Source organism: Lytechinus variegatus, chromosome 15 (genome assembly GCF_018143015.1).
Source record: "Lytechinus variegatus isolate NC3 chromosome 15, Lvar_3.0, whole genome shotgun sequence".
Classification (NCBI taxonomy): domain Eukaryota; kingdom Metazoa; phylum Echinodermata; class Echinoidea; order Temnopleuroida; family Toxopneustidae; genus Lytechinus; species Lytechinus variegatus.
The window spans coordinates 9,187,207-9,200,021 of NC_054754.1; the positions used below are offsets into that span (position 1 = coordinate 9,187,207).

At 37.0% G+C, this 12,815-nt stretch overlaps 1 protein-coding gene across 1 annotated transcript in view; it reads left to right on the forward strand.

Annotated features, from left to right (window-relative positions):
* The first annotated feature begins 256 nt into the window (after window positions 1-256).
* Window positions 257-12,815, forward strand: part of LOC121429295 (carbohydrate sulfotransferase 15-like) — a 42,159-nt gene continuing 29,600 nt past the window's right edge. Inside the window, exons 1-3 of the mRNA XM_041626298.1 lie at window positions 257-450; window positions 10,667-10,945; window positions 12,477-12,729. Coding sequence (XP_041482232.1) covers window positions 10,673-10,945; window positions 12,477-12,729 — 526 coding nt within the window. The 5' untranslated portion in view covers window positions 257-450; window positions 10,667-10,672. The remainder of the gene's footprint in view (window positions 451-10,666; window positions 10,946-12,476; window positions 12,730-12,815) is intronic.

Here is a 12,815-nt window from a genome sequence, read left to right on the forward strand (position 1 = left end):
GGTCTTCAATCACAAATAAAGGATTTCGTACCAGAAAAATAATTGACACGCAAAAAAAAAACATGCCTTCAAGCTCGTCAGGGAGGGCAATAAAGGTCTTCAAGCTCGCCAGGGGGAGAAAAAAGGTCTTTCAAGCTCGTCAGGGGGGGGGGGCAGACTGGATTTTACAGGGTCATAAGCCTATTCAACAGTTTTTAATCCGTGCGAAAGTCCGGCTACGCATGCGCATTTACCCGTGACTGCCTTCACAAGTCTGTTGGTCGAATGACAACCACCCTCCACAATCCTTTCGTTTGTCTTCTGAAACATGTAAAACCTGCAAGTGGTGAAGTCCCTTTTTTGTAGCAGCATAGCATTATATATCGGTGAAGCTTGTCAACGTGGTCGAGGAGCAAGGTACAAGCAAGGAGAAAAGGAAAATTTCATTCTTCATATTTGAAAACGATAGAGGTAATATACCTAATTCATATAAGGCTTGTTTACACTATAGGAAAAAAATGTGCTGATTAGAATATGGGAAGAGTTCCTCTTGCGATAGCCACCCAAAAGTGAATATATATACAGGGGCTGCGGAACCGGGCGGGCTGGGGGGGGGCTTCAGCCCCCCCCCTACTTTTTTCCAAAACCGTGTACAAAAACTTAAAAATGGCCATATGATTGTGATTTTTAGCATGGTCAGCTCCCCACTTTTGGCTCAGCCCCCCCCCCACTTTGAAAACCATTTTGCGGCCCCTGATTTATATATATATATATATATATATATATATATATATATATATATATATATATATATATATATTTTTTTTTTTTTTTTGAGATCAGTAGTATGGAGAGGGCCGTAGCAAGGTCAATACCCGTCTTGATCAAGCTTTCGGGCACATGCCCTTCATCAGGATCTGAACCAATATATAACATACAAAATATATGCCTATTAATAACAATGGTAAATACAATGAAATGCAATATATAAAGGAGATAAGTAATTATAGTCCATAAAAAATAATAAATCATACATGCAAGGTAAATGGTAAGTCAATATATATATATATTAATTCCTCAAAATTGTTTTAGAAATCTGACTTTTATCGATAATTCCTCCTCGATTTTAGTCAATATCAGTGTTTAATTAATATTAATGAATATGTCATTTAATTTTCTTTAAAATGATACCCTACATGATGATTATGGTTCACAGTCATGGAGGTGCAGTGCCTTGAAATGTAGGGCAAGATCAAAATTCAAAAGTAACAAATTGATACAATATTGAAAGTCACTGTTCTTTTTTCCGTGGTGATGAGTGAGTTTCTGAGCGGCTTCTTTTAATTGTTTTCATGCACCTTGCCATCAACATGAACATGGAAACAAACACACCTCTGCACAAGCAAAGACATAAGAAACAAACAAACATGCATGGTTATTTCAAACCACGACTCAAACCATGTTAACTCAACATTGGCGGCGGAAGCCAAAAAAATTTAGGGGGTGTCCAAGTGAAATTTTGGGATGGACACAGGTAAAAAATTGGTAAATTTTAGGAGTGGCTAACCAAAATTTTTTGACAAGCAAGCAAAAAAAAAAGTTCATCAACCTAAATTTTAGGGGGGTCCACGTGACTTTAGGGGGGGACGCTGGAAAAAAAATTGACAAGCAAAAAAAAAAAAGAAAAAAAGGTTATCAAGAAAACCCCTAAAATTTAGGGGGGACACGTCCCCCGCCCCCCCCCCCCGCTTCCGCCGGCTATGTATCTCACAGAACCATCACTACATAAATCACAACAAAATATTAAAAAGATGAAGAAGCAGGGGATTGATTTGAATGGATTTTCATCTCTATTGACACAGACAACAGAATCACGTTCTGTATCATGTGTATTGACCCTTCACGACTATTTCTGCTCGTTTTCCAGCTTTTCAATTCAGACCCAATCCAACACTTTTGAATCCTGCTCTTTTTGTGACGGCATATTCATAACAAGCATGGTATCATTTAAAAGAAAATTAAATGACCTTTTGAATGATATCAAATATGCATTGTGTAAAATTGGGAGTTGGGAGAATTTAATGGCCAAACTCAGATTTCCAAACTTTTTTTGCTCCTTTTGCAGCTTTTCAATTCAGACCTCATCCAACACTTTTGAATCCTGTTCATGACGTGATGGCATTATCATAACAAGTATCGTATCATTTTAAAGAGAATTAAATGATCTTGTGAATGATGTCAAATATGCATTGTGTAAAATTGGGAATTGGGAGAAATTAATCGCCAAACTCAGATTTCCAAACTTCTTTGAGGGGTATATATATATATATATATATGTATATATATATATATATATTTATTTATATATATTTATTTATATATATATATATATATATATATATATATATATATATATACATATATGTATATATATATATGTATATATATATATATACAGTGCGTCCCAGAATAAACGAAACTGAAATTTAGCGATGATTTATCATAACTTAATCATAAATATAATAGACAAATGACCTACCAATGTAAAGCTTAGAATCTCCTCTTTCATCCGATATTACTGATATATCTGATTATTCCTCATTCAAGCATGAGTGCATGAGCAAAAACAATTTGAAGAAAGGATACCAAAAACTCTTCGGCGGATCGAGGGTGTCTGAATATAAAAAAAATCACATGCCTAAAAAGTTGGATATCTGCTCTTTTATTTGATACCTTAATCACAAAAAATGGTCAAGAAATAACAAAGTTCTGGTTATTTGAAATAAGGCTTGTATTTCCATAATTTCATAAATTTTTAAAAATGTGGGTTTTTTGAAACCCAGTTACAGCCCGCCAGGTGGCTTTTTGGTATCCCCTCTTCAAATTGTTTTGCTCACTCATGCTAAGAAATATTCTAAGTGATTTCAGATGAAAGAGGAGATTTCTAAGCTTTACATTGGTAGGTCATTTGTCTATATATTTGTGATTAAGTTATGATAAATCATCGCTAAATCTCGGTTTCGTTTTTTTCTGGGACGCACTTATATATATATTTATATATATATATATATGGTTCAGATGTTGTATATAGTAATATACATGTAGTATATTAAGTTGATTTGGAAGTTTTTAAAAGTGTAAAATAGTGAATTAATCATACATATGTTAATACGTATATAATACATACATATCTTTATTTTCAAAATGTATAGGACACTATACTGAGTGGGCAATTTAACCTAACTAAACTTAACATTAAAATTTTCGACACAAAACCTATCCGACAAATTGAAGCTGGTCCTTTTAATTTTAATTTCCATCGTGTCCATAACATGCACTTGCTAGACTATATTTATTATGCTTGACCTCGCGTAACAGTGCACTGGCTGGTACCACTAAATGTTATTTTCAAAAACATGTATTAATTACTTACCAATCTTCATGTATCGAACAATAAACGGGCATACAAAATGCCAAACACCTTTTAACGAACCGCGGATAAAAGCAATTTAATACAATGATTTTTATGAAGCTGTTTCCGACATGACGATCGCCTGATTATACATATCACCATAATTTTGTCTCATATTCTACATATAAAATACCAAAACATGCAAAGTACGGTCGATATTCAACGAAATTCAAATTGGAGTTAATAATTATGGTTATAATACATTCATGAATTCAGGGCGTGAATCCCCACAACAACGGCAACACCCCCCTAAAAAAACAACAACCCATCAAACAATAAGAAATAAAGAAATAAAAACTAACATATTCAGCATTCAATTTTGAGCATAAACAACCCTTTGAAAATCAGCTCTGCTGAAAGGGATATACACTATCTGTCAGGAGATTAATAAATCAAATGAAAATAAGTAAAATAGCATCGATTGGGTACCTGGTATATAGGATTTAATTCTTTCAATGCTTTATACCTTGGTCACATTTGGTCTGTTCTATAATTTCTGTAAAATCCTCACATCCTAAATCCATTCATTCTTTCATTTCATTCATTCATTCATTTAGTAATACATAAAAGAGACTCTTTCTAACCACAATATATGGATATAGCTTGCCCGACGACTAGGAGCCGACCGACCGTTTTTATTATATATGATAAAACAAATATCAAACTTGCAGATCTCCGTTCTTGATAGATATTATGAATCTATGACATTACATATACACCGTTTCTTGTAGAGTAATAGTGACACATGAACCGACCTCTTATCCAACATTATGCGACAAGTCAGACCAGTTGAAAAAACCAGAGATAAAACTCGATGAGCAAAAGACTCTGGAAAAACTGTGAAAGACTTTTGCAAAACCCCCCTTTAAATTTGATTAAAAGATTATTATGAACTGTAATGATTTGAATACTTTCACTTTGTAGATTTTTAATTCTGTAAGTTTGTCGTATAACGAAGAGAACAAGCTAGAATGATACACCCAACGTATCCTTACCGCGCGTTATCCATTCTTTCCGCGCTCACATGCACCAATGCACTTGTAATTACATTCCACGGAGGCTTCGAACCCCATTATGCATTCCTGCAAGGTTTACGAACATTAACGAAACAAACAACATTTACCTGCTCTACAACCCTAACGCAGGTAAATAATATTCTACGGCGAGTCGAAAACAGCCGTTTTAACATTTTTGTACCAGCTGAATATAGGTGGTTTGAATAAAAATGAATAAAACGGCTAATTTCGACTCGCCGTACGGCCGCCGTAGAGCAAATGTGACCTAAATCACGTTGCGGCTATATTGTGGCTGAGCTGCTGCTGGGGTTGAAAATACAATATGATTATCATAAACGCATCATTTAATTTCTAAACAAAAATATGCGGGTACATTGATGGATAGATATACAGGTAGATAATACTACTGGTATGTTCGCTGGAAAATATCAAAAAAATAAAGAAATTGTGACATTTTATATGGTTTTTAACGTGGTCATCGCGTAGAGGAACCGATGATTAAGTGGGTCGTGTAATAATAACAATCGGCCTTGCATGGAGCCATCAACACAGCTCCAGGGTTTAATGGCGTCTAAAAGTCCCCCGAAACAAAGAAAGGCGGCTTTTAATTCCTCGATGAAACGTTCAAAGCTTTTGATTCCCAAATAAGCTGTTTAGTTATCATTTTCTGACAGACGATCATATAGGTCTCCCTTGAAGCGTGAAATATTGAATTGACCCTCACATTCTCCCCCGGCATTCTCCCCATTCTCTGTCTGTTCAAGTTAAGCAAATTTGTCTCGTTTTGGTTCGACCCCATCAGGACCTTTTAGTCTTCTTGTGGTGAATCGTTACCAAAATGCAATACCAGCATCGAATGAGTATATTTTCGTACAGACCCTCTCGTCAATTTTTTGACGCTCACTCTCAGAAAGGCCCTATACTCCATGGGTATCGATCGGTATTCTTGGTTTTTTTTTTTTGGGGGGGGTGACACAAATGTTCTTGTGGATGGGGATCTTTCAACATTACCCCCACTAAAATCACAAGTTAGGACATTTGGGAGTGGTTGATATGCATGGTGTTCTTGGAAATTCCTTCATTGTTGCAGTGTACTGTACTTATATATAGATTTTTTAATTCAATTTGTGTTACAAGTAAGCCTATTCTAAACTCATATGAAAGAAAAAAAATGACAATGACAAAAATTGTCTGGACCATGTACAAAGTGATCTGTTTATTGAGCATGATGTATACAACTTCTCTCTTAAATCTAAGTCTAACCCGACTGGCAATATCTTTTTTCTTCTTAATGCATGATGATAAAATGCAGATTCGGACAAATTAAGACTAGCACAAATTCTCGTGCGCAATCGGCATGATCGGACTTACCGTCATTCCTTGGACGATTTTAACCCTGGATTTTAACATGTTTTAAATGTTTATAAGTGCATGAAACAAAAACAAACATAAAAACAATCAAAGCTCAACTGTCATGTTATGATATTTCTCCAACATTTTCTTGAACCATTAGTGTGTAATATCAGCTAATATTATGTGTTAAAATGAAATTTACGTACCGCATGAGTGTGCTCACATAGAATGCAAAACTGTCATCCCTTTCCAAACTCAAAAGAGATTTCTTTTTTGCCAAAATAAAAAAAAATCAATCAAGTTTAGTTATTCAAGTCCATATAGCAATAACAAGAATAACATGAAGAAAAAAACATCCGATGTACTTTTTCAAGATTGTAGTCGTCCAGGTCCAGTGGTTCGAGCATTGGACTCAGTGGCGTAACTATGGGGGGGCATGGGGGGGCACGTGCCCCCCCAATCGGCTGGCAAAAAAAAACGGGGAAAAGGAGAAAAAGAGGGAAAAGGGAAGAGAAACGTAGTGGGGGAAGAAGAAATTGTTGTTTATCATATTGTTATATTATATTATGTTATATAACATAAGAAGCATTTTTTCACAACTTTATGAAACATTATTTGCTTAATTGTGTCTTCATTGTTCCTGGTGCTCGCATAGACTTTTTAACGAGATATATAAACCTGCTGTACTAAAGCCTCCCGTTTTCAAATCAATATACAACAAAATAATATATTTCCTCGCAATTAGAGTTATTATTGTTTTAAGTAGTGATATATTCTTCTTTTTCATGACTACTGAAAGTTATTGCCCTATTTTAAGGTCTTAATATAAAACATTTCCTGTCCGTGCTAACGTTCGCATTAGTGGATTGGTGAGATTTCTGCTCTTCATGAACTCCTAAAATCAGTCCTTAAAATGTCAATTTTTCTGATCTGAATATAAAAAAAAATTAACTCGCGCTTCGCGCTCGCATCATTTGGTTAGTGAAATACGTGGGGTCTTAGTGAATTCCTACAAACAAGCCTTGGAATGCCCCTCTTCATGTCTGAATTTCCTAGATTTTCAGCTCGCGCTTCGCGCTCGCAGTATTTCATTAGTGAGATGCGTATAATAATCATGATTACAATGACTTCAAAAAGTGCTCCATGTGTTTAGATGTAATTCTAACAAAATCAGCAAGCGCTTGGCACTCGCATTAGATGACTATGGTGAGATATGTATACTCTGACTTAATGGATTCGTAACTATAGTCCTTAAAATATCCATGTTTGTGGTCAATATATACAAAAATTTCAGCTCGCGCTTCGCGCTCGCATCATTTGGTTAGTCAAATACGTAGGGTCTTAGAGAATTCCTACAAACAACCCTTAGAATGCCCCTCTTCAGGTCTATATTTCCTAAATTTTCAGCTCGCGCTTTTGCGCTTGCAGTATTTGATTAGTAAGATGCGTATGATAATCATGATTACATGACTACAAAAGGTGCTTCATGACTGTGCTTAGATGTAATTCTAACAAAATCAGCAAAGGATGGCAATAGCATTAGATGACTATGGTGAGACATTTATACTCTTAATGGATTCTAAAATATAATCCTTAAAATCTCCTTGTTTAGGGTCAGAATATACAAAAATTTTTGCTCGCGCTTCGCGCTCGCATTGTTTGTTTAGCGAGACAGTTAAGTATCATGATTACAAAACAATTTGCTTATAATGTCAATTTTTAGCCCTCAATATCAAAAATTTTCAGCTCGCGCTTCGCGCTCGCATTATTTAATCAGTGAGATACATATCCGTTTGATGGCACTGCATGTCCTTAAAATATCTCTATTAGGTCAGTATACCTGACAACCCTAAGTGACCCGAAATTTTTGCTGGTGCCCCCCAATGCCGTGACCCACGGTACGCCACTGATTGGACTCATAATCACCTGGGCTTGCAGCAAGGCTGTGAGTTCGAATCCCAACTCTGCCATTGTCTCCACTTTGATAAAAAGGCCCAAGAGTGATATCTGTCGTCTATTACGTCAGCCACTGTGACTGATTAACCTAGACGTAAAAGTTTCCAAGGTAATTGGTTATATACCAGCTTGGCGTTTACCAGCAAAAAAATGCTGTCCTGCCGAGTTCCTACGGGAGTTACCACAAACACAAACAGAAACAGAAGATCTACCCCTCTGGGATTTACGTCCATGGGGTTGTTCCGTTTATCTTGCCACCCTTTTACTCCCGTCTATTTTTCCACCCTTTTGAATTAACTGATTTTTTTTAAATTAATGTATTCACCACTGGTGGGATGGAACACCCTAACAAAAAAAGTTATTTTTCGTCGGGGTCCTTTTATGTCATCTGTTAAAAATGTCATATAAATAAACATTCATTCTTTTTAACTTGAACCTCCACCCATCTGTTTAAAAGCCCTGGAAAATAATGTATTTAATAACAAAATACACAAATTGCGAGAGAAACAAATATTTATGGCATACTATAATCATCATGATCAAACATTTATTTTTTTCATCATCATTATAATTTTTCTACCCTAAATTATTGGGGGGGGGTGATAATACAGGCCATCCCCCACTTGAAATATTGGGGGGATATATCCCCCCGTCCCCCCGTGATCGACACCCATGCCCTACTCAAAAAAACAAATTAGTTGAAATGAGTAGAGTCCTGGGTGGGAAGTTATAGGACATTACAAGGTGGTTACCCAACAAAAACATAGAAAACATGTAAAAAGGATTATTTTTTTTACGATCGGGCTGCACGCACGTAAAGATACTGAAATGGTATTAACATACACAGCAAAAACTGTGGTGTTAACCGGTGTACATAGAGGACCACACCAGTTATTTTACACCGGTGTTAAATTGGTGGTGTTAGTTTTACACCTATAGGTGTCATTACAACACCTATGGTTGTTACATTTACACTCTTTGGTGTTATGTTCAATCTCTAGCGTGTTATTCTAACACCTCAGGGTGTGGTCCTCTATTAACAACAATTGGTGTCAGTTTTAACACCAAAGTTTTTACAGTGTACTAGGTGCCAAAATCAGGGGAAACCGGGAAAGGGTGTACTTTTGAAAGTGCGCATGATGTGTAGAAGACTATGTAATTCACTCTCTCGTGAAAATTTAAATGCTTTTTTAGGGTCACCTCTGGGATTGAAGCAATAATAAAGATTACTGCTTACGAGGATAGTGTCCACTACATATTTTTATTTTTTATTATTGACTGCCTGTATTGTGTGGTAATTATAGCTATTAACAAGTAAACACTGGCTCCACATGGAAGACCAGCAACCCGTATGTGTTTCTTACTCTCTTATCCTTAAACCGCTTCTTAGTGTATTGCAACTTTTGACCACTATCATTTCATGTTAGATATATTTTATATGTATCTTATTATTAATTTTGATATTTTAAATACGAAAATAAAACAAACAGAATCCAATTATTACCTTTATCACCGTCTCCAATCTATGTGACTTAAGAAATGACTAATACTAAACTGTTTCTTTACTTTTATAACAATGGGCCAATAACGTTGACCAGTGGCGTACCGTGGGTCATGGCATTTGGGGGGCACCAGCAAAAATTTTGAGTCACTAAGTGAGCGCGCGAAGCGCGGCCAGTTGCTGGGTATACTGACCTATTAGAGACATTTTAAGGACAGTGCCATCAAACGGAAATGTCTCTCACTGGTCAAATAATGCGAGCGCGAAGCGCGAGCTTAAAATTTTTTATATTCAGACCTAAAAAAGGACATTGTAATCAATCTTTTGTAATTATGATACGTACTTGTCTCGCTAAATAATGCGAGCGCGAGCTTAAAATTTTTTATATTCAGACCTAAAAAGGACATTGTAATCAATCTTTTGTAATTATGAAACGTACTTGTCTCGCTAAATAATGCGAGCGCGAAGCGCGAGCTGATTTTTTTGTAAATATTGACCCCCAAATAGGAAGATTTTAAGGACTATATATTTTAGGAATCCATTAAGATTATACACATCTCACCGTAGTAATCTAATGCGAGTGCCAATAAGCGCTTGCTTATTTTGTTAGGATTGCATCTAAACATGCACATAAAGCACTTGTAATCATGATTAACATACCCATCTCACTAATTAAATCTTGCGAGCGCGAAGCGCGAGCTGAAAATTTAGGAAATTCAGAACTGAAGAGGGGCATTTTAAGGCTTGTTTGTAGGAATCCACGAAGACCATACATAGTTTACTAACCAAATGATGCGAGCGCGAAGCGCGAGCTGAAAATTTTTGATATTCAGATTAGAAAAAGGGACATTTGAAGGACTGATTCTAGGAATTCATATTTCACCAATCCACTACTGCGAACGTGAGCACGGACAGGAAATGTTTTATATTAAGACCTTAAAATGGGGCAATCACTATAAGTAGTCATGAAAAAGAAGCATACTATTGTACATAAAACAATAATATTAAACTCGAAGTGCGAGGAAATATATTTGGCAGTTTGGTGTATGTTGAATTGCAAACGGGAGGTTTTAGTATAGCATGATTATATTTCTCGGTAAACAGACAATGCGAGCACCAGGAACAATGAAGACATAGGCCCTGAGCAAATTATGTCTCATAAAGTTATGAAAAAAATGTTTCTTATGTAATATAACATAACATAATATAATATAACATTATAATGAACAATAATGTCTTCTTTCCCACTACGTTTCTCTTCCTTTCTCCCTCTTTTTCTCCTTTTCCCCGTTTTTTTTTGTCAGCCGATTGGGGGGGCACGTGCCCCCCCATGCCCCCCGTAGTTACGCCACTGACGTTGACCCAATATTGTCTCCTCTCTCATAACAGATTACAATGAGGAAAGTAACGTACACAATGATCGCCTTCCTATTGGCATGTGCAGTTGCCATTAATATTTATATATTGGCATCGGAAAGGCATCAAGCAAGACTCGAACGCGCCAAAAACATCCGACACACCCGGAAGGAATACAACAAAACGGAAGTAGGAAAGCAGGAACCACTAGGCCTTGGCAGTAATGCAGTGGTTCGAAACTCAGACGTGTCAAACCGTAAAACGTCATTGCTCGACAGTATTAATCCTGACATCATCAGGATGGCGCCAGAGGTGAGTATATTTAAACAACGCTGTTTATTATAATTATGTGAATCGTACAGTGGTTGTTTAAACAGTTTAAACAAGTGTTTAAAAACTTAAACAACCGTGCTTAAATTATTGAAAATTAAATATTTTAATTTAGAATTTTTTGTTTAAGATTTTAAACGCTTGTTTTGAACAGCTACTGTGCGATCCACATAATAGTAAACAACGTTGTTTAAATTTCAACAGTGTACGCCTACATGCTTTCATCCACCTACCCAATATGGCTGTACGCAGTGGATGGGGGAAGTTACCCCAGAGATTTTGAAAAACTTCCATATCACATGGAAAATTGTCACAAAATTCTTCAGAAGTGTGCGCGAAATCCTTCAAATTCACTTCAGAAAATGCAAAAGCACTCCCATGCCAGGCTTGCAAGGTCGCCTTGCCCCACCGCTTTCGAGTTTCTTCGAGAACTTGGAACCCCTGGAAAAAAAAATGCATAGGCCTACAGCCATTTTTCTCCCCCCCAAAATATGTCCTTTATAGTTATAAGTATATAGGACAGCACCCTTCCAGTCTTCCACCTTCCACATCCTGTCCAGGTAGTTTGCTTTGGTCAGGGATTGTACACTGATCTTTAGACAGTGGGTTTGCGCCATACACTTCAAAGGTTGTGTTCATTTTCATAACATGAAAAAAAGGCTTCTTTGAAAATTGAATTTCTTTGTATGAATTTTCTTTGTATTTTCTTTAACTTTTTATTTGAACACTTTCAAAAGTCGCTTTCGCCACTCATAACTCTTTCCTACGAGTTACCTAATATTTCAATCGACTTTGGCTACCCACGGCAATTTAAAAGACAATGGAACATGATGGCATTAGGTCAAGGGAATGAGTCTCGAAAAAAAAATGTCATGTAAACGAGGGGTCTCCGTAACATTTACACTGCATTTTGGGTTTTGGGATCATGATGATCTCTCAGACCGTGTTTACATGTGATCGGCTTTTTCATAGCGTGTAAACACATTAACTTGCATCGGCTCTCGGTTCAGAATCGGCAATTTTGCACCACCAAAGTAGTAGGTTCAGAATCGCGAGCCGATGCAGAATCGGCTTTTTTACTACGTGTAAACAGGAAGCCGATTCTGCATCGGCAATATTGGTGCGCATTTCATTTATTTTGCCATTGTGACGTAATTGTAAGTGCACGGATCTGGCGTTGTCTTTATTATGACGTGGGTGTGCGTATCATTTCAGGTCATAGAAATGTTTCAGGTTTTTGACACGCGAGCCGATTCTGCACCGCGAGCTGTAACAGCGTGTAAACGCGGTGCAAGATAAAAACCAAAAGCCGATTCTGCACCGGCTATTTTGGTTCTGAACCTAAGCCGATCCTGACATGTAAACACGGTATCAATCTCGAGGCTACAGTCACATAAACGCAACCGACTTAAGACTGACCAAAGTTGATTTCAATGACATACAATCGATCGGTTTGGAATCGGTCTAGCCGGTTTGCCAGTATCCTATTTTGTCAATTTCTCAAAACTCTCAGGTCTTCAAAACAGTTCCTCGCCGGTTTCTGCCAGATTTCAAGAACCCGTGTTGGCACGACGAACATAATGAACTATTCTGCTTACCGTATTTCTACGTTATTGGCCTGCACAAATGCGGAACGACTGACCTGTGGTCTAAACTCATTCAACACCCGGACGTTGTGGACACAGTCCTCAAGGAACCACATTGGTGGGGTAAACGGAGACACGGTTCCATGGATTATACTCTGATACCACCACACAAGAAAGAAGGTAGGATATGCAGTACATAACCTTACTGTAAAGGACACGGTATTCTACAGTGTGTCACACGGTGTGTTCACACTGTGTTCACAGTG